Raw genomic sequence first — 23,169 nt, 5'->3', positions numbered from 1 at the left:
ACATAGTCAGAGTTAGACATATTATAGGAGTCAACTAAACAGGCAAGTACAATATATGTGCTTATATATTGTAATATACTGGAAGTTAATGTATGATTTGTGGTGAAGAACCAGTGGTCCGTTGCATTATTTCCACAGTAATTAGAAGGCAAATGACCCTTCTGATGACAAAACTGAATTATGTTTGTGAATATTCAGTAGGGACTTGTAGCTATTGCAAGAGGGTGTCTTGAATGGCCTGAAAGATCCTTCCAAAGGTCATATTTATGACTTGGTGAGTGTTGGATTTCAAGCCACTAGCAAGAAAGGGTAACACCAGTAGTTGCAACAACCTGTATACGTCTCTGCATGATGCATAGGAGCAAAGTATAGTATAGCTGCTTGTCCTTTCTTTTTTATTACCTCATCTAGTGTTCCTGTGTTCCTCCTTTTACCTACCCAACATTAAACATTAAAAAATAAATGCCCTCCAGAGCTTGACCATCTTGTTTGCACACACATAGATGTAAAATTGCAATGAGCAACGTTCTGCCTTGTACACATAAGATTCTTTAAAGCATCCTAAACTGTCACAGAGCTCATGCTTTTTATATGGATCACAAAGTTAGGGCCTTTGTAACACTACATAAAGAGTTATCTGTGTTTCATCATTCGTTATGACTGGAGCCTAAAGACATTATGGTAGGGTTGGTTTTTTTTTTTCCATGCAGGAGGTTGCCCTAGGTCATTACTGAAGGCATTAAATTTTGGACCATCACATTTTTCCTTACTAAGCTCTTCATAAATGACCACATGATAACTGTGGTACGTGGTATTATGAAGATGGTGGCTCAGATGTCTCTGTGCTACTGAAATGCACTAAACACACTCAGGGCTATTTAAAACAATCCAGAAATCGTTCATCTGTAGCATAGGTGGTGGATCAGAATATGGGTGCTGGGTGGTGGTTTGCAGATTTTTGTCAGTATGTATTTGGGATGACTTGCATAACTGGTTCATGGCCTCATCACCCATGATTAATGTGTTATAGTTAGAGGAATGAAAACCTTTCACAGGAGCCCTGCAGAGAAGAGCAGTATGTGACCATGTAATTAAAGTCTGTACCGTTAATCTGTTTGCAGAGATGGACGTGCAGTGAGGTCATGCTCACAAACTCATCGAGTCATGAGATCTTTCGGGTTCTTGTCTTTGCCAGTGTACTGTTTTTATGACAAGCTGTTATGTCATTTATTATATATAGCTATTATATTGCTTAAATAAACCAAGGTGATTATATAAAAGTTCACACACATAAAAATTTGGGGAAGTACTGACAGGTAGTAGTACACAGTTCCTCATGCATGCTAGGTCGCTCTTCTTCTACAAGTGGTACTCTTTCCATTACTTTTATGATGCTATTGCCCTTTCCTTTAGTCCTCAGGTGCAGCAAGAGTTTAAAGTAGTATATTCAGTTAAATGTGTATGTCTCCACTCTGTTGAGACAGTCTGAGAAGCCATGAACTAGACCAGACCCCTGTTGTGGTAGTCACCGTGAGACACAGGTCCCACACCTTGGAGCTTATAGGCTAAAGCCAAAACAGGGGTATGCCACAAGAGAAGGGATTATTGTTTCTCCCCTTTTTTTACAGAAATTCACAGCCTTTGGGTAAACATTTTGCAGTCTTATCACCTCCAGAGAATGCCTTTTTTATCCTTAGACTCCTTCTACAACCCATGGACTTCTAGAGCACAAGTTAGGTTTTTCATTCAGCTAATCACTCTATGGAAATGCCTCTTTGCCTCTTACTGGCCACAGAAATGCCTGTGGGTGACTGTCAGCTATGTTCCTGTATCAGGTGTCTTGAGTAGGGGGTGACCCCAGCTCCTATTAAATCCACTCTTCAATGCCTAGATAGAGTTAACCTCTTCTGGTGTTTTGGCTGTTAACAAGCAAGTTCTTTCCTCAAAGACAAAGATGGCATAAAGGAAAAAAAAAAAAAAAAAGAAAGAAATGACAGGTCTTCTAAATACCTTTCCAGCATCTTAATCACAAAACCTTCTTTGCTCTGAATAAGCCTTTTTTTTTATCCTTTGGGCTTGATTTTCCAGTAGGTTAAATGTGCACCTTTATCAATACTTTAACACCACTTCCCAGTAGCAGATCCACTCTGGCTGAGAGCAACAGTTCACTGGCTCTTAATGGAGATTCCTTCATTTTCCCCTGGCAGGGAGGGTGATAGCTAACATATTTAAACTTTTAAGTATTTAAAGCATTGCAAGCACATGAGAGAGGGTGGGGAAGGGACAGTGATAGTGAGAAGAAAGCTGCACACTAGCTCACAGTAAAGAGCCCCCTCTCTGATTTCAGACACATCCAAAGCACTGCTCTACCACAGCTGGAAGAAAGGCTAATCCCTGGGATCATTATATTCACAATCCTGCCTTGTGATCTTTATAAATCTCCCTCTGAACACAGAGGATGAGCATCCTAGTGGGATTGTCAAAGTGCTTTTTTGTACCAATGCTTGGTTCAAAAGGAAACAGAGCACTGTGAAGTGTCCGTGAAGAAGCGACCATCTGAAGGTTTGCCTTATGAAAGATTAACTTGCATCCTATATTTTCTTTTATTTTATTTTTCTTTCCGCCCACAAAAGCTATTTTTAGTGGCTCATGTTTTAAATGCACACTGTTTAATTATTTATGCATCCTGGGCCATATTTTCTGTGTTTGGAACTTCTGCCGTGGCACTAACCTTTTTATTTCACACCACTGACGTGGAGCCCACGCTGCACTGTGTCCAAAACAGCACCTAAAAGTCCCCTGGAGAATGCACGCAGCAAGTGTGGAAGGCCAGTTTAAATGTGTCTGTGAGTTGGGTTATTTGCTTCATTGCTTTGACTGGTAAGTCAGGGAGTGTGGCAAACCCAGCAGCACTGTGGTGACATGGTTTCAAACCCAGTGCAAAAATTAAACTTTACTATGCATAAGATTTTAATTATATCTTCAAAAGAAGTATCTTCAGATGGGTTTGCTAACGCATGTCTCCCCCCAAAAAATGGTGGATGGATAGGGGTGGCTTTAAAAGTACTTGAAGCCATGTAAAAGAATAAGGAGAGAAGAATCACAGGAGTTTGTATCGTTGCTAACAAGTCTCATGCTTTCTAGCATTGATTCTTGCTGCAGGCTTTGATAATGCAAACATAGACCGTGCCCTGGATTAATGTGCCTACATTTCTGATGCAAAGAGAGTCAGGAGTGAGATCGTTGTAAGGTGCTTGTCTCTGTTAAGAGACTCGTAAATGTAGGTGCATATGCACGTTGAAGTGTTGGTGTATAGCACTTCAGCTACACTTCTGAGTGTGGTTACTGAAATCCACCCTTGCTCAGCATTATACCTCCTTGATTTTTGCCCCTTATGCCCCTTAGAGGTTTCTCAGGCCTGTATCAGAGTAGTCTTGGTTTGATTGTATTCAAGGAAAGTCTGCAAACAGTAGAAACTCTGGTATTGTTGAAGACACATGAAGCGAAGAACGGGAAAGATGTAGATAGATCATTTTGATGTCTCTCTTCCAATCATTGCACAGATTCTTCCCTGTAACATTTTCTCCCTTCCCTATTATATTTTCTAGTCCTGTGTGTTCGAAAAATGGGTTTCCTGTTGCATTTGTAGGCTGTCCTATAACTTAATACATCTTGCTGTCAGCAGGTTCTAATATTAAGCCTGAATTTCCTTTCATTTCATCCCTTTCCTCCTATTTGTGCTGTGAGAAGCCAGCCGTCTCTTCAGCTGTTGATAGCACAGTGCCAGGGAGTTTTGCACAACCTTTTAGCATTCCATGGGCTCTGTTTTACAATTGAAGCTACACCAACCTTATCGATTACACCTGCACTTGAATATAAAGATTAGCTTAAAGAAGGATAGACGCCTTCAGTGCTCGGTGTTGGCTCCCTGGGGAGGAGAAGTTTTCTAGATCAAGTCAAATTGACTTTATCTGAGAGTATATTGCAATCATACATTGTCCCTCTTCCATCTGCAAAGTAATGTGCAGAATCTGGGCAAGTTTTCTCCAAGGGAAATGTCATGACCTGTTGCGAAATAACTCTTCATTTTCCAAAACATTCTTGCAGCTCAATCTTTCCCATACATGGAATCCCTTCTCCACAGCATACAGCAGTAATGATACCCATTCTGTATATAGTGTCTGTGGTTTTTAATTTTTTATTTTATTTTATTTTTTCTTTTACAAGAAAATGGGATCAGGCATTTTGAAAGCACTGGTGTTTATTCCTGGAGAAATCCATCCAAGACAAGTGAACCGTCAACACCTACTTCTCAATAAACAACTGTCAGGGTTTTAAGTAAATGAAGGCTGCTTGTGTGGGTGTGTGTGTGTGTCTGTTGGTTATTTAATTACTCCATGAATCTCCTTGTATCCCTGGTAACCTTCATGTTTTCATTTGAATTACACCATAGCTTTGCAGTTCTTTTCCCCAAACTCTTGCTGGTTCTGAGTCAGGATTGTTAGACAGCAGCCTGGCTTTGTTTGCTGCCCATGTAACTCTAGCGTGGGCAGAAAATTTAAACAGGCACCTATGACACCCCTTGTGTGGTTCAGAAGGGATTTTACACTGCTCTGATGCCTCTTAGGCTCCCTCACTAACTCCTGCATTAAGCCTGGCTCTCCTGAAAGAGCCAAACTTTACTCCTTTCTAGTCAGGATACATTGGTTGGGAGATTTTGGTGTTTTTCTTCAGTTAATGCACTGTTGCATTAGGTCTTGCTGCTTGCCCAATGAACAGTTAGGCGTAGCACACACTCCAGCTACATTTTGCATCTTGTCAGCTTACTGATCAGGTGTGCTGTTGCCAGAAAAATCCACTTATCAGTGGGGGCGAGATGTCTTGTCTGGTTCCTGGGGCTGCTGCCCTGGTGGGAGCTGGAATCAGGTCACTGGAGATTAAACGAGGTGACTCACTCCCCTTATTTTCTTGGAAGGGGTTTCTCATTAAGTTACGTGTTCTGTGATGGGACAGGGCCTTCAGAGAAGGTGGTGAGCTGAGATGATCAAAACGTAATGAATTTCATCCACTGTTTTTTTGGGTAGTTTTTTTTTTTTTTTCCCTTTTAAGTTCATACTTTTCCACCTGTGTTCCTTTGAGGAAATAGTGCAGATGTGCTCTATTCAGCAGGGCCTTCCCTAAAATTGGAAAGAAAACCCCTCTGAAACATCTTCATTCCTAGAACCATGATTTATATGACTAATGATAAGAAGCCTCTGACAAATTTGTGGTTCAGTTTTGCCCAGCAATCACACTACAGAAGATTGTCCTTGGATGTGTCAAAGACCAAGGAATACTGGAGTCAATGTCAGACCAAGGAATGTTTGGATCAGTGACAGATACAAGAACAAAACAATGATCCCCAAACTCCTAGATAAGTTAGACCATGCTTATTTCCAGAGTCTCACATGTTTTCCAGATAAAATTGCTACAGGCAACAAGAATGATAAATTGGTAATTGGAAAAAAGTAAAGGGGACATGAGTCTTCCAAAGGATACCCAAGATAGGGACAAGACTTGGTCCAGCATCAGTGTGGTTAAAATTCACTGACCATGTGGATGGTGAGACTCCTTCTCCCCACTTTCAGGTTAGATATCTGACATCAGAGAGTGCTCCCTCCCTAGCACTTTTCATAATGATGTGTTCTTTTTTTCCCCTCTACTGAATTTGTAAGCCTAAGGAACAGTGACCAAGAGTCAAAAACCCAGCTAGGGCTGAGTATACCTACCTCAAACCATATGTTCTCCCAGCAGAGGGGAACCTTTCTAGTCTCTTGCCGTTGTCTGCATTTGGGTGAGAGGGCTGAGTAATGCACCGTTCATTCACAGTGTGGTGATGGGATGAAGCCTCCAAAATGGAGCAGAGGTGCTCTTGTTGGAAACAGAAGAAGCAGGAGCAAACACTGCCCGTGGGCAGGAGATGGTGCTGCTCTGTGGGCAGCGGTCAGCTGGCTCAGTCGCATTCTTCCTGTGGTCAGCTACTGTACCCTGTGGTTAACAGAATAGCCATAACTCAAGATTGTACTGATGAGCAAACCTCAAAAGACTGAATAAAAGTTTGAACAAGAAGCCAGAAGTGTTGTCATCTGAACGGCATGACCAGCTTGAATCCTGGTAGCAGATTTTCTGTTTTCAAATGCACGTTAGTATAATGTGGCATGTTCAAGGAAGAGTACAGGGAAATGTTAACCTTTGATAATTTACAAAAAAACCCCAAAACCAACACTGGGATTAAATTTTAATTGTGTGTGCATAAGTTTGTTCTTTGTTTTTGTTTTCAAAAGATTTTTTTTTTGTTTTATTCCCTGAGAACAGTGAAGAAAATGCACAGCAACTGTGGTATACCCGAGATTATCTCTTTGCTTTTCAATGGTTTACCTCAAAAAGCAAAGAGAAGTCTTTCATTCAAGTGCAATTCAAATTAGGACTTTGTGATGTTATATCTTGATGGCGGGGGATGAAAAATTCTCTGCCTCAGGCATGAGGGATGACATTAGGTAATCTCCAAATAAATCTAAATTTACTGTATTTAAAATGCGTTTTCAAAGAATTTCACAGACCTATACACAAAAAGAAAGAAAAAAAGTGGAAATTTCTAAAGCTTTATCAGGAGTAACTTTGGACTCTACATTGTATTGGTCAGGAAATGTTTCCAAAAGGCTTTTGGAAATTCAAAGCTCAGCCCTTTCAAGTCTGATATGGAGCAACAGGAAAGGGCTTAAGTATGTATTGCAGGACACTGCTGTAAATTTGGCTATATTCATCTTGCTTCCTTTTAGATGTTTAATTTAGGTGCCTGGATTAGCTGTATAGGCTCCCTATATGGTCTGCATAGAGATTTGCCATGCTCTGATATCTTCTCTGGAGGCCTCATGGACTGTACGGGGAACCCAGGCTCCTAAACCAGGTGTTGCTCAGAGATTGGTGGCCAGAGCCATGCTCTGCGAATAATCTGCTCCCACTGATGAGCTACACTAAGGTTTTCTGTGGATGGGGCTGGAGGCCCAATTCCTGCAGTATTTTAATAGGTGTTGTTCCAGACTCGATCTCATACCTGACCAGGCTGCTCCGACAAACAGCTCAGTCATGTGGAGGAAACTTGGATTTGAATCCTGACCTGAATTTCTTATTTTACCTCCAACTCTAGAATTTACTTACTGTGGTTCCTGACTAAGAACTCTGGTTCTGGAGGGCAAGAGCTGAAAGCACAAAGGCTTTGCTTTAATCACAGCCCGTTTCCTATCTCAGTCAAAGCAAAATGCTGGTGAGCAGCAGACAGCCTTGCTGAGCTGTGGCCTCTGTCTGAAGTGTCCCCTCCTTTTCAGACAGGAGAAGCATTACAAGTCTTCAAGGGTAGGAAATATAATTATATTGCACATGTTCTTATTTAAGTTCCTGTGTGTGGCTGGGATTTTGAGCAGCAGAAACACGAGGTCACTTCTTGCCTATGACCGTGTCCTTTGCTTGATGAGAAGTGGATAGACTTGATAGCATTTCTGGTGTAATTATCTCAAGGGTGGGTGACTGGGGGTCTTCCCCACAGCCTGGGGTTCCTTTTTGTGAGAAGGGAGCCCTTCTTTAAAAATAAGCACCCACCAACATACGCACAGACACAGGCACACAGAGGAGCAGGTAGAGCACTGCAGGTGGGCTGTGACTGCAGATGCGTGGATAATCCATTTTAATATCACCACAAATCTAAACGTCTTTAAAAACACTTGCTCATGGGTTTAGAGCATGGAGATCTTGGTCCTGTATATCTGAGACTTCCCCACATCCCAGCTGGCTGGCTGTGAAAGGGTGTCTGCTGTGCTGAAATACAGACTTATGTTCGTCCTTCGGAAAACATGGGTTGCAGTTGTGTCTGCCATACCCTTGGCCATTTTTGATGGTATGCACAGACTCATACAGCAAAGGAACAGTTTGTTTGCAAACAAAATTTATTTATTTGAAGTCGTGCTCATCTAGATTGTAAAATGCCTTGACAACATAAACTTAGGTCTTCAGTCATGGGAACCTTCATGGGCACTGGCAAAAATGAAGATAAGAAACCTAAATTCTTCTACTGGCACTGGTGAAGGAGTATGGAAAGACCTTGGGCAAATCACTGAGCCTTAGTATTTCCATCTGCTGCATGCAGCATAATGACTCCTACTTCTTTCATGAAGTGCTTTGAGATTTATTGAAGATATTGTTTAGATACAACAAGGTCTTTTTGCTTCGTGTGAATAATGTGGAGAAAGTAATTCTGAAGACTGTGGTAGAAAACACATATAATAAACTTACCTGTTACTTGTTCATTCATACTCGTTCTGGCTATATTTACAAGGAGATGCCACCAGCTGGGAACATACTTGTTGATGAGACTAAAAACTCAATTTTTAATACTCGCTGCTGCAGTCCTTCCACCTGAGTCTTTGTCAGCCTGACAAACCTGAATGTGTCCCTGGATGGGGCAGGAAGAATTTAGGTTAAATTTTTTTGTCACACACACTTCTTGTACTGATACCTAGCCTTTGTGCACAGCACTGGCTTCTATTCAGATATCCTCTTCACCAGTAAAAGTAAATGCAAAATATGTTACATGAAGGGGGTGCTAGAAAGTTTTATTACTTTTCTCTCTTCATCTTGGTAGATACTATACATGCAGGTATCTGGCAACCTCGATTATGCTTTATCTATTCCAGGAGGAAAAAGAAAGGAAAAAAACCCAAAAAAACTACTGTAATAAATCTCATGACCTCTAGTTAGAGAAAAAACAAATTCCCAGATATCCATAGCAAGCTGAGTAGGCTGCAGCAGCAGAAATTTTGAATGCTGCATGCTGAACTAAAGTCTCTGGCACTTTAAAGTGCACATTTTCCAGCTTTGCCCTTTCCAGAGTATTCCACAGGGGCCACCCATCGCAACTACTGATAAGGTCGTGTGCAGGACAGGTGATGAATCTGCACTGATTTCAGGTTTTTCTGTCTGGTTGCAGAAAATAGGTGTGCATGTATCCTTGAGAGAAATCTTTAATGGGGTAGTGTGTGGAAGTGTTGCATTGTCTGGTGGAAAACAGAACAAAGAAAGGGGAAAACAAAAAAAGAAATTACAACTATTGAGTAATAAGTAAATACCTAGAGTGCAATAGATTTGTGGTTAGTTTTGGTTTGTTTTTTTTTTTTCATATGTGGAGTATGTTTAAACCAGGCACAGTATAGTTTTTGCACTTTAACATATGCAGCCTTTTTGTAGTGTATTTTGAGGTTTTGCCTTTGTCCTTTTTCTTCTCCCACCCTGAAAAAAAACCCCAACCCTTTGGAACACTGATTGTGACATTTGAATTGAGGCAGAGACCTCCAACCATTTGGAGGTTTGCTTTTGTGCTCATGTTTTTAGGCTACAATGCAGCATTAAAAAAAAAAAAAAAAAAAAAAAAAAAAAAAAAAAAGGGCACCGAAAAAAAAAAAAAAAAAAAAAAAAAAAAAAAAAAAAAAAATGGCAGCCAATGTCTAAAACTGACTCAAATGTTCTTCATGTCTTCAGATCCAGTATGTTTTGATTTTATGCTCTTTATGGATGTCTGTGAGATCAGATCCAGAGTGGGTATCAAACCTGGCGCTTCCCCTTAAAGTTCAGGGTGAAGTCTCAGCCTTTTGGTGAGGACAGAGTGGGTCTGGAGGAATATTTCACAGATATTTGCTTCTCAAAAGTCCATGCTCAGCCAACATAGAGAAATAGCGACAGGGATCACAGCAACTTCCCACATGCCATGTTGGTAGCCTGAGTGCGTTGAGCCAATGGCATTTGGCATTGCAGAACCATGTGTGGTATGATGCTACCCATCCTTCTTCCAGGAGGAACCACATCTCATTGAGCTTGCCAAGCTAGAAAGGCCCTTCCTAGTAAATCAACTCCATTCTATCAGTGGGACATGCCACTTTACAGCAGCAGGGAATGTGGCAAGTGAAATTAATTGTTAAAATATGTGAAATATTGGGTTTTGTGCCAAGGATGAGGAGGAATTGTTGGGATGAATCCAGAACTGAGGTATGTCTAGGGACGGAAATGATTCCAGGGGAAGAGAGAAGAGACTCTGAGCAGTGAGATTTATTACGCTGGGATATAGCCTCCCAGAGGAAGGGGATGAAGACACATTGCTGGAATGGCTTAACACCAGGTTGGACAAACCACTGGAGGATGTAGGAAGGATATATAGTCACAGATTTTTAAGGCTGGAAAGAGCTTTTGTGATCACTTAGTCCAACCTCCCTCACGACTCACACCCGGGGATTTGCCTAAATGTATTCCTGTTATAAGTCCAATAGCAGTCGTGCACTGGTGCATATCAGTTAGAAGAACACCCAACTTTGTTTTAAAAGAAACTTCTGATAATAGAGAATTCATGGCTGTGATAAGCTGTTCTCATTATTACTTATACCCCCTGTTAAAAATGCCGGCCATGTTTCTCATCTCATTTTTTCTAGCTGCAGCTTCAGATTTTGTATATCCACTAAACTGAAGGACCTTCTGTGGCACTCTTGTTCCCATGTATTTTTATTCCTTTTGATGTGTATTGCAGATGCTTATAACACCAGGTTCACCTGTGCTTTACCCGATCACCCTCTCCCTCCTCAAGTAGCTCTTGGAAACACTTACCTTCTGCTGATTCCTCCAATGACAATCCTCCAGAATAAGTTACACTTGAAAAGAAAGAGCAATGGACAAATGCACTTTGATGTCTGAAGCGTGTACTGCCTGCTTCTGATTTACCGTGTGTGCCAAGTGACTTGGATAGGGAACTGGATCTTTGGTGTGAGTATTTTTATAGAGTTACTCAACTCAAGCACACAGTCAGCACTTAAGAAGATGCAATAAAAGGGCTGGGAATGGTTTTGCTTCGTCAATGTGTATAGGGCAAAGAAACGTGCTTAGGTGAGTGGCTAGAACAAGGGCAATTAAAATGGCAATGCTCTGAAGTGCTGGTGGCACTGCACCATCACTCTGTCTGATCTCAAGGCTTCTGCCTAAAAGGGGAGCATGTGCGTAGAAATCAACTGAATTTCTTCACAGGTTCAAGAAATTTAAGGCTTGTTTTTCCAGACTAAATCTTCAGCCAAGTTCTGACCCAGGGGAGCTACGGGCTTATGCTGTTCTGCATACTGATCCCAGGCCTAAATTTATATTAGGCTTTCCATCTGTCTATTCAACTTCATGGGTGAAAGACTGGAGACTCAATAAGCTGAATTTTAGCCCTTATTTCATAGGTGAGAAGCTAGAGAAGTTTGGGAGGTCATTTAAGCACAAAGCTATTGCTTGAAGTGCTTTGCAATCCTCTTTTCTAGACCACTGTTCCCTGCCCTCTCTTTTTCTGGTCTATGTTGCTGTTGATTTATGTATAGAAGCCAAAACTAAACTTGTCAGGGCATCTAAGTAATGCTGATGTACCTTAAAACTGTCGATAGCCTAGTGCTGCTTGTTGTGAAAATGGTTGAGAAAGTCTTGAAAGTATAAAATCAAGGGACAATTAAATTTTTGGTTCAGCTCCCAAATGGGTTTCTGCTGGAGATTCACACTTAATAAAGTACAGAATATTGCATTTTATTTTGGTACATAAATACTGGTAGTGGGGGACTGTGGCATTTAGAAGAGAGAATCGCTCCACCAGAAAACTCACTTCAGCAAAATGATGCAGTCCAGTTGAGCCCCTTTTACGATGTGAGAAATGACTGTTTTTATAGCACGCTAAATAAAACCTGCTATTCGAGCTGCAGGTTTATTAGTAAAGGTGATTTTGCCATAGCTGGGAAAGGAGGGGAGGATGGAGAAATGAGGGATGAACATCAAGGCAAAGATGCTGGTCGTTCAGAAAAAGCAGAGTGATACCCCAAAAATGTGGTGTCACTCATCATCACCTCCCTGAGCATTGCCACAAAAATATTTTATGTCTTTATCTTTTGTTGTTGTTGCTCCAGAACGTTATTGCTAAGCTGGTTGAATTTACCCCCCTGTGGGAAAGCGTTTGCTACGGGTGTAGTGAGGAGCCTGCAATAGCATCTGGATGGAAGAGGCACCTACAGGGAGTTGAATCCAGGGGATGGTAAAACAGGTTTTTACAGGAAAGCGTTCAGGTTTAGCCAAGGCAGTTTGTGATTTTGCTGCCGCCCAGAATCATCACTGTTACAGTTTTGAAGGAGGACTTGGAGGTGAGCACTAACATCTTCATAGCACATGTCAGTGCTTCAGGTCTGCCAGCCCTGTGCTGAGTGTCTTTCTTCAAACTTGCTTTTTTTTTGAGCATGTAAACTAAAATCACCTGATTGAGCACTAAAATCTTCGACAGCTGTGTCACAGGGGTATCACATCTAGTCCAGAAACAGAGACATCTGCCCTGTTTTTGGAATTTTCAACATGTGCAGCAGATTTCCCCAGTTATCACCTCTTGCGGTTGCTGCCGGTTCTAGGGAAAAGGAGAGAGGGATCACTTTTTATTTACCCACAATGATGAAGAATGCACACAGGTTATAGGCAAACTGAGAGGATAAAGCTTCTGAAACTCCACTCATCCTGTAGCCTTTTGCAAAATGGAGCAGGTTTCACCTCAGTTTCATGGCTAGAAGGGCTGCATGCAGTGCAGGTGAAAGTGAATGTTCTCCTACCGCCTTCCTAAAAATTATTAAAAAATTTTAAAAAAATAGTTTACTGGTGAAGACAAAGGAGAATCCCACTTTGGGAGAGAACTCCACTTGGAGTCTCATCTGAGACAAGCTGTCTGAGAGGCCAGAACATATCCCATCTCTGCATGGTACACCCTGCACCACTCATTAGCTTTGCAGAGTGCAGTGACTTTTCAGCACATAAGCAGTGGAGCCAGAAATTCATCACGTATGACCTCGTTAGGCAGATTTTCCAAAGGGAACGAACCTCCCACATTTTGCTGCACATCCCTGAAGTTCATCTTTTCAGGGTGAATTTGCTGAAGGCGCAGGCAGTGCTCTCTCTGAATTCATGGTATAGGAATCAGATCTTAATGCAGGGAGGATGGGAAGACACTGGATGCTTGACCTCTTCTGAAAATTTTCATGAGTTTTAACCCAGCTGTGCCAGATAGATATTCTGGCAGATTTCTGGGCTTTTTGCTAATGCTGTTGCATATGCACGTGCAATACTTCATGCTAGACCTTAGCTGCAATCAGGAGGCTTTGAAGGAATTAATCTGGTGGTCAGTAACTGCTAAATGAAGTGCATGCTAAAAGAATGATGAGCTTACTGACTGGAGCTCATAGGTTTTATGAGCTACCCTAAATGCCTGTTTTCAGGTGAATTCAGCATTTCCTTGACATTTAAGGACTCAATTTATAATCAAATTATTTAACTCTAGTGGAAAGAATCACTGGCCTCAATGGAAAAGCCATTTATATTTCCCCCACCCTTTGGAAAAAAAAGAAAAGTGTTCAGGGAAACATAGCAATTCCTGTAGTAAATGAAGGATAAAAGAAATCTTTCAATGCAAATTAAGCACTGCAGGCTTTTAAAAAAATTATAGCAGAAACTTACGATGCACAGCTTCTCACATCCTTATTTTGAATGTAGTGATCTGAGATGTGCTGAAGCATTAACCTCCTGAACAACACTACAAGCCTTCCAGAGATGACTACCCTTTACTACTTGTGTTTCTGCAGGTCCCAGTCCATCCTGGGATCCTTCTGCTGTTTGATTTTGGCCAAGTCACAACACAGATAGACATTGCCCCCTACAACTTGAAATTACAGAGCAAAGTGAGAGAGCAGGATGAAATAGAAACCTGGATGTGCAACGTTGTAGTTACACACCAGGAAGAGTAGGTTGAGCTCTATAGAACTATACCACTTCCAAAGGGATGGAAGTATGATTTATAGATGAATAATAAAAACTTAATATCACTGCTGCTGTCAAATCCATTAACAAGGCTTTTGGACAAATGAAAGCAGCCAGCTTAGCAAAAGCATCTTGCTCTGAGAGCTCTGGCTTCGTGGATATAATGTCTGAAATGCTTGCTTAAAAATCTTTGCACTGGCTTGGAGCCAAACAAGGACCAAACCAGGGTTATCTCACCGAATGAATGGGCAAAATTGTATGAGCCCCATTGTAGTCCACCTTAGCTGGTGCCCAATTGTTCTCTCCCAGCTGCCTAAACTGAGGCGGCAAACTGTGTTATGCTTAAACACGATATTTAAACTGCATTGTTATGTCAGTGGTGATGGGCTCTTTGTTGGAGATGACAGAAAAATCCCATTGTTTAGAGTTTTCCCAGACTCAGTGCTTAATACAAAGCCCTGAAAAGAGCAGGGTTGTTTAAACATTTGATAAAGAAAATATGTGCAGAGATGGGTCTATCTCACTAGTAAGGAGGAGATCAGCCCGCAGCACCAAATTCTACCTTTATGAATTTAACATGTGGCTGCATTGTGCCCAAATAGAATCCGCAGTCCCTGCACGTGGAAAATTGAAGTGTCTGAAACACATCAGGAGCTTGAAAGAGTGAGCAAATCGTCCAGTTTGCATCTGGTAGCAAAATTTATTTGGAATTTCTGAATTATTTAGCAAATCATAGCTCTTTGCCAGGAATGCATGAAAAATTACAGTTTGCAACTATATGAACATCTTTGGAACCTTCAGTAATCTCTGTGCATTGCTTTGTCTTTTCCTCAAGGATATGTGCTTTAGGTAGGTACTCTTGAAACAATCACAGTGCAAAAGCTTGAACTTCAGTTTCTCTGTATTGACACAATTAACAAATATCTCAGGAAAGGCAGAGCTACATAGCAGTGGGAGTGTGAATCTAGAAAGACCTCCAGCAGCTTCATTGAAGGTCCTCTTGACTTTCACGGGGCTTGCCCCACGATCTGTGATGTTTGTGTTCATTGGATGGAGACAAACAGGGGATGTTTTGCTTTTAATGAACCCACTCCCACCCCACGCTGTGTCTTGCTCTCAGGGAGTCTCCCTGCAGCTTCGTGTTGGTTCCTGCCTCTCTTTCAGTGTCTAATGAATGATCCTCACTCCTGCGAGTGTGGTGGTGGTGGTGCTATTGAAGACTGAGGGAGCTAGGGAAGGAGTAAATCCTGGGAGTGATAAATCTGACAAGCTGCTCTGGCAAATCACCCTTGTTTGGGATGATAATGACGAATTCATGTCAGTGGCTGATGCCATGTTTTCCATTAGTATTTTAATTGGAATTAAAGCCCCTACATCAGTTCTGAACCAGATTCATTGGAACTTCTCAGAAGACACTTCTGCTGTTTGCAATTCCAGCAAGTGTCTTACACCAGTTTGTGATCCCTCCTCCCTGGTTAGAGTCACAAAGGGCCCAAAGGAATTCCTGAAAACATTTCAGACACTGGGTATTATGAACTAACATGGCTTGATCACATATCCCTCCTAGAAACTGATCCTGTCAATGTCTGCTTAACTTGTAAATCATCAGGTCAGACTTAAGTTTGCCTGAACTGGTGTTTCCTCTGCTTGGCATCTTTTAAGAACAGAGGAATGCTACCTCAGAAAGGCTCAGTGTACTCCCCAAAAATACATTAAATTTCTTCAACCTGTAGTTCTGATTAGAGCCTCCAAGTGAGCAGTTTGCAGCTGTCCCACAGGGACACGAGAGGAAATGCTCAATTTTGTGCAAAAGTATGAGCTGAGCCAGGATTATTTATTCATGTGTTGGAGCTGGAAATCTCAGGTTTTCTTCCTCTCAGAGGGTTTTCTTCTCCAATAACATGTTTTCGTGAAAGTCTAGGAAGCAGAAACTGAAGAGAAAGCTTTTTCAAGAGGAACAAATCACTTGCAGCTTCTCCAGTTCTTAGGAGTTCCTTGTGAAGGAGAGTGATTTTTTCAGAAGGCTGGTGGCCATTTCATTTTCCACTTAACCTCAGCGCCACCAAATTTGTTCTTTTGGTCTCAAAAACCTCAGGCTGACCTTTTACTAGGCGCCAAACATCTGTTATCAGCATTGTCTGGAGTATGTCTTAAGGCAGGCATGAATTCAGGTTTGCTTTTGCCCTGTGCTGGCTCAGGAGGGTCCAGTTTGCATGCAGTATTGCTGCCATAGCAGAGTGCTTCTCTGAGGTAGTGTCCTTTTCTGCATGGCTTGGAGATAACACCTGGTCACCCACCATCTAGCCAACCCAGGTGCCAAGCAGAGCAAATCGCAAATCCCCACATACTTCCAAGCAGTCACAGCTTCACCCATCAGATTTCCAGTGAGATTCCAGCTCCTGATTGACAAAACATCTACCAAAAGTGGCTTACAAGTTCCTAGACCACACAGAGGTGTTATATGGTGTTTTCATGAGATTTATTCTCACTGGAAGGGCAGGGGTGGCCCTGAGATAAAAAGAAGCACTTCCTAAGAGTCTGATTCTAATTGACATTATTCGTTTAGGTAAGCCTTTCCTCTATTTTCTTCTTCTTTTTCTTTCTTACATTTTATTTCCAGCCTACAAAGGAGATAACAAAGGATGGTGTGTCCCCAGAGCACACTCTGATGTGTCACTGTGGATGCCAATCCCCACAGACGCTCCCAATGTTATTAATTTTTAAAACAAACTTGCTGATTGAGGTTCTGACTGCCTTTAAATTGTCTCTACAAGGAGACTGTGTACTAATTAACCCACAGAAACAATCAATGATGTACCTTTTTCAAGTTTCAGGGTGATTAGAATATGAAAATGAAGAGCACAATGGTGCAGATGTTTTAAAATCACAGCAGACAGCAATTAGTGACATGGGAACCAGCTGCTTATCTCTCCAGATAAAGCCTCTTAATAGGGAATTACACTTGAGGAGCCATTACACAGATGGATCTGTGAATGATTTAAAGAGGGGGCGTTGTAGTATTAACTTTGATTTGCAAGCCAGATTCTTGACAAGCTGTATGTATGTTACCTCTTCAAAAAGGTGCATTTGGAGCAGGGGGGGAAGGCAACCAGATTTTTTTTTTCAGGTGATGGGTTTCTCTAATTGTATATTATTATTAATAACAATAATAATTATTATTGTTTGTATTTTTTTTCTTGCTATTTTACTAATCTCCTTATTTGGTTGCTGGCATCTCCTCCTACTTTTTTTGCTCTGGGACTGGAAGCAGCATGTGGATTTAGAGAGAAGCCCAGGAGAGAGAGCAGGGAGGTAGAGAGAGACATCCAGTAGTTAAATGAAGAGAGTTCTTGGGGGACCTATTCCACTGCTGGTTCCTGCTCGCAGAGCAGGGTGCTGCTCATCGTGAGGCTGATACAGTCTTGTTCCCTCAGTTGCAAGGGCTGCCTGCCAGAATAAAACTGTTAAGAGGAGTAATCACCTCTGCAGGTCTGGCAAGGCAGGTGTAAACACATAGTCCCAGTTCCTCTGCTGTCTGACCAGCATGCCTCAGGATGTATCCTGCCCATAGGTCTACCCACTATTGCTGGAGCTGAAGACTGAATAAATTTAGCTTTAAAATTATATACTACCAATAAGAGGATTGAAACTATTTTTTTTTAGTGTAAGGTTTAGCATGTTCTGGATCAGAATGCTCAAACTTCTTTGCCTTTACAAAAACTATTAGCTTCTTTATGCATCTTTTATTTTATTTAAAGGAAGGATGGGATTATTACCCACAAAGTACATGCAGGAAACTGGCTATCAAGACATTGACAAAGTCTGGTGTGATGTGATACAGTTGCATGGGTTCAGTTATGCTTCTGGTTTCACAAAAGGACAATGAACAGACTCCCAGTGCAGAATAGCTACCTGCTGAAGAATACCCCATTTCATGAAAGGGCAAACTACAAATAGAGGCGCTGAAGTTTCAAGTATTTTTAGGGTCTTACAAACCAAAAAGTAAATAAAGGTAGATCTTTCTGTTTTCATGAAAATCCCACTATTCTCAACACCAGTCTTGGCCGTGCTGCCATAGGAACTCCACTCAAGTCAACAGCCCCTTGCCAAGACCTCTGGAGGTTCAGTACGTTGCATGCTTTCTGATGAGTAAAGTAATGAAGATGTGTGAAAGGCATTCGAGGTACACATTTGTCCTAACCCTGCTGACAGCTCTGGTGTCCTCTGCTCTTTCCAAAGAGATTTAGTTAGCTGAGCTGGGGTTTGTTGTCTTCTTAGGATGATGCTCACCCAGCAGGGAGAACTGAAGCCTAAGTGTAAGGACCAATGGAACCAGAGAGCAACTCAGATGGATACATGGGGAAGAAAATATACTTGGCTGTGTTACTTTCAACTGATTTAGAAGTGCTTTTAGGTAAACAGTCCTCCAGTATCCATTGCAGCGTGTGAAACCCAACCTACTGCAGCCAACTGATCTCTGGTGGCTGTGCTGCAGGAGAATTATTTTGGGGTGATATGGACGTGACTGGCAAGGTAGAGCAAATAGTAAATGTTATGCTGGAAGAAGTTGCATGAGGGAACTCAGTGGACTGTTACGTGCTTGGGCAGATATATAGTTTTGACATCCTGCTTAGGAAATGCAGTCCCCTGATCCTGCAGACTGGTCATTTTTTGGAGGCCTGTTGAAATTGGACTGCTTATCCGTGTGATTAAATGCCTCCAGAGTTGGCACCTTTGATGACATAGGCTTATCTTTCTCATGAATTGTGAGATAGATGTGGTGGCCCGCGGTGCTGGAGTAATGACAAGGCTATCATTAGGGATATGTTGGAAGTTGCATCACCATTTTATAATGTGCAGGCTGAGGAAATAAGGCTGGAGGAGCTAAGAGATCTACCAGTATTCATCACTGATATATAGCTGGCCTCTCACATCTGAGCCCTTATTAACTGCTTCAAAATAATAGGTCAGAGATTATTACTCCTTTTAAACTAGAGATCTGTGTGGTGGACATGGAGAGACCAGGGTGTTGCCAGTGTGTGAAATTTTCACTCACTGCTATAACTCCTTTTTTTTTTTGTCTCCTTCTAAATGAAGTATTTCATGTCATTTAGTTTCACAGCTCAGCATTTGGGAAATAGCATGGGTGTAAGGAGTTGCTTTGATTGCAGCTGTAAGGAAGAGCCAGGTCCTTCTGCTTTGGTGTGGGTTCTGAGGGCCAGGAGGAGCCTCAGCCCATTATTTCCAGAGCTTTCCCAAGGCACAGTCCACGGTACCTCAGGAGGATGATGTTTCATGTGAGATTTGGATGGAGGACACCCACCTCCAGCCCACCCACTGGGACCTCAACAAGGAATGGCCACCTCCTCCTGCCCTGCTGACAGCACACCCAGCCTGGTGGCCTGGGGGTGAGAGGAACCCCAAACAACTGATGTAAAATGAAGCTCAGGAGCTCTATGGTCAGTTTAAACAAATTAAAATAAAAACAAACTGTCAAACTTCAGTGCCAGTGCTACCAGTGTCCTTTTGGCCCCTCTCTAACCTCATCCCAAGGACACTGATGCAGGTGGGCTCCATGTTCTGAAGGAGGGCATCAGTGGTGTGGGACACAGCTGCTGTGCACTGCGTGGCTTGTGCACAGGAGGCCGCTGCGAGGAGGAGGAAGAACTGATTCATTCCCCTGAGGGCTGTTTATACTTTTGGCTCTTTCCTCAGGCTGAAGAAACCGGGCGTCGCTCGCCCGGGACATCTGCAGCTCCACTGCAGCTGCATACTTTCATTTTCTCACTCCACAATTCCTGGAAATCTCTGCTTTCCCTGAGCGTGGCTGGTCCATGTGCACGACAGCTGAATTATCCACAGGATTTAAGAGTCCCTGATTACTGCTCAGATGATGCACCAGAACAGCTTCATCATTATTGCTTATTCCTGAAAAGCACCATGCCCATTTTTATATGGACATGAAGTATACCTCAGCATCAGTTTGCCAATAACGTGATGTTTAGTGGTCACTAAATAATGCACCACGGTCTTGGGGGTGTTGAGCACTTTTCAAATCCCTCTGAAGTTCCTCAGAACTGGGGACACCTCGTTTCCCAGCTCAGAACCCTCTTATGCTGACAGCTTCCTTGCCCCAAAATTTGTGTTGCAAACACCCCATATGGAGATCTAATGGCATACGACTGATAGGAACTTAATTGTTACAGGGTGTTTTCAGGAACACGAGACACTTTGCAGTTGTTTTCTATTGTTCTTTCCTTGGTTACGTGTTTAAGTATTTCATCATTTATTTGGCATTTGGAATAATATCCCTGCCATTTGCTAAGAGCACTTGTTTGTGGTACTAGGTGTACAAAATCAGTTGCACAGTTTGATTCAGAGCTTTACAAAATATCTCCTAAATCTAACAGGAGAAAACAAATGGCTAGAAGAGGTCAGCTAGTGAAAATTATGGGGTTTTTTTTGTTTTCTTTCAAAGACTTTTGAAAAGCTTACAGCTGTTACAAACATTTCTTTAGCCAAAGGAGGCCCACCAAGAAAAAAAAGTGGACTTTTGCTCTGTAACAGTTTTCAGCGTAATTCTGCCCTTTCTGTAAACTGTGCAATTTGAAGAGCTGCTGTTGGATTAGAAATCACACTGAAAATATCTCTTATGAACGTTGCAAATAGCAGATTATTAAATGGAAATGGAGTAACATGGATCTTGAGCCTGCTATGCCTATGATTTTAAGCACTAAGTCTGTAGGGCTGACTCCTAGGTGGAAATTCAAGTAAGCAAATCTTTGCAGGATCTGTCTTCACAGGGAGGTGGACTCATGGGTTTTCCTGTTGTTTATTACAACTTCCAAGATATTTTTTCTTTTTTTGTTGTTTACAACAATGAGCTTAATTGCTGTTGCTGAGCATCAGGTTCTGTGAGGGATTATTTCTTAGGAAAAAGGGGTTCTCACGAGGAGGCTAAGTCATCCATTGAAAGTGAATATTTCACTTGTGTTTTAAATTAAAAATCAATAGAATATGTTTCTTTAGCAATTTAGCATTTATAGAAATATTTCCATTGTTTTTAGAGTGGGAAAACAAAACAAAACTTGTTTACAGACCATGAATCTAAATGCAAATTTTGCTCAAGTATAAGAAGACTTTATAGCTGCTCCTAACACTGACAAGGACATTGGTTAAGAAGAGTTGTCATTCACCCTACAAATAAAGAACAGCAACCAGGAGTTGTGAATGGACTGATAAACTGATTTTTTTGTCTTCATTTTTTCTGTCTTCCAGGTTTATGACCGGCCACAAAAACATTCTTCTCTGCACTATGATCCAGGCCTCCAACAAGACTTCACCAGTGACACCTTAAAATCAAAGCACCAGCAGAAAAGTAGCAACCAGCACCATCTTGACTGGTCAACGAGTTCTGATACTGGATCCGCTTCTCAGAGTTGCTTCATCAACACGGAACCTAGCCGAGAAGCAGTCAGTGCCACCAAGGTCCCGGCTCTGGAGCCAGGGGTTTCCTTCAGCAAATCCCAAGCGAAGAAGTCCTGCGCTGGCAGCACATGGGGGCAGCTGCCAACTGGTAGTAAGGACCTTGTCATTTGCAGTGCAGTCCCCTCACCCAACAACATCAGTGTGGCCAGCCAGCCCAGCAGCATCTCTGAGTGCAATGGTCTTTTGCCTCTCGGTGATCCAGAAGGCGCTGTGCAGCTGGAGGCCTCAGATCAGCCTGCCGGGAGCACGAAGAAGAAATCCAGCAAAAAGGACTTGATAAGCCAAACGATCCAAACCCCAGATATGGAATGGGTGAAGAGTGCTCAAAAAGCATTTGACAGCAAATCCCATGACAGCATGGAAGGGAAAAAGGAGTCTTACTCGATGGACAGCGTGTTGGATACGTCACCCTTGAAGCAGAGTGCCACTTCTGCTGGTACTTGTGAGAGTGACACCAGTCATGTACGAATTACTATTCCAATAAAGTCTCCGACAACAGATACATCCAGCCACAAAAGGAAAAAAAGGCAATCCACAAAATCTTCCATAGAGAAAATTATCCAGGAGAAAAGCCTGCCTCCTGGACTTGCTATGAGCAGTGAAGTAGCAAACAGGACGAGCTCTCAACCAGAGGGGAGTAAAAAAGACCTTCGAGCCACAAAACCAGGGAAAGTGATTGAAAATGAGTCCCCCTTGGTAGCTATCGACGGCGGTGTGCTCATTGACAAAGCTTCTCCCAACAGTGCCACCAGACTCAGAAAATCTGTCGCTGTGACATCCGCTCTCCTACCCACTGATCTCCCCACCGCTGGCAAATTATCTGAGGTCCAGCACCCTAAACATGCAGCTAAGCGGCGGTGGACCTGCAGCAAGCCTAAATCTATCCTTCGGGAGACCTCCATGACAACATCTGAGAAGCTGATGGTGGAGCCTCCTTCAGCCTATCCCATCACACCATCCAGCCCGCTGTATACTAATACAGACAGTCTTACTGTGATCACACCTGTGAAGAAAAAACGAGGACGACCAAAGAAACAGCCTTTGCTCACTGTTGAAACCATTCATGAGGGAACCTCCACCAGCCCAGTGAGTCCAATCAATCGTGAATTTCCAGGAACGAAGAAAAGGAAGAGGAGGCGGAATCTGGCCAAGTTGGCCCAGATGATCCCAGGAGAAGACAAGTCCATCAGTGAACTCAAGTTTCACAAAAAGGTTGGGAAGCTTGGCGTCTTGGATAAGAAGACCATCAAGACCATTAATAAAATGAAGACCCTCAAGAGGAAGAATATTCTCAATCAGATCTTGTCCTCCTGCTCCAGCAGCATAGCTCTGAAAGCAAAAGTCCAGCCACCATCTAGTGCTGGGCCAGCCACCATTGATGCCAGGCTAGGGAAGCAGATCAATGTCAGCAAGAGGGGGACTGTCTACATTGGTAAAAAACGGGGCAGAAAGCCAAGAGCAGAGCTGCAGCCTCAGCCAGAAGAACCTAAGACAGCCATCAAGCACTCAAGGCCTGTTTCGAGCCAGCCAGAAAACCCAACAGTGCCTTCCAACCTGCAGTCACTTGTGGCATCGTCACCAGCAGCTATTCATCCCCTTTCGACACAATTAGTGGGGACTAACGGCAACCTGAGCCCTGCAAGCACTGAAACAAATTTTTCAGAGTTAAAAACTATGCCAAATCTTCAGCCTATCAGTGCTCTTCCTACGAAAACCCAGAAAGGGATGCACAGTGGAACGTGGAAGCTGTCTCCTCCCAGGTTAATGGCTAATTCGCCTTCCCACCTCTGTGAAATAGGTTCT

At 42.4% G+C, this 23,169-nt stretch overlaps 1 protein-coding gene across 1 annotated transcript in view; it reads left to right on the top strand.

Annotated features, from left to right (window-relative positions):
• Window positions 1-23,163, top strand: part of LOC103774975 (SET-binding protein-like) — a gene marked incomplete at both ends in the record, with an annotated part of 61,218 nt that extends 38,055 nt beyond the window's left edge. The window contains one exon of the mRNA XM_008942420.1: window positions 21,157-23,163. Coding sequence (XP_008940668.1) covers window positions 21,157-23,163 — 2,007 coding nt within the window. The remainder of the gene's footprint in view (window positions 1-21,156) is intronic.
• Window positions 23,164-23,169: the final 6 nt, after the last annotated feature.

The sequence above is a fragment of the Merops nubicus genome, unplaced genomic scaffold (assembly GCF_000691845.1).
Source record: "Merops nubicus isolate BGI_N331 unplaced genomic scaffold, ASM69184v1 scaffold14520, whole genome shotgun sequence".
Lineage (NCBI taxonomy): Eukaryota > Metazoa > Chordata > Aves > Coraciiformes > Meropidae > Merops > Merops nubicus.
Note: the sequence above shows the minus strand (reverse complement) of the source record. Positions and strands in the feature narration are given on the sequence as shown.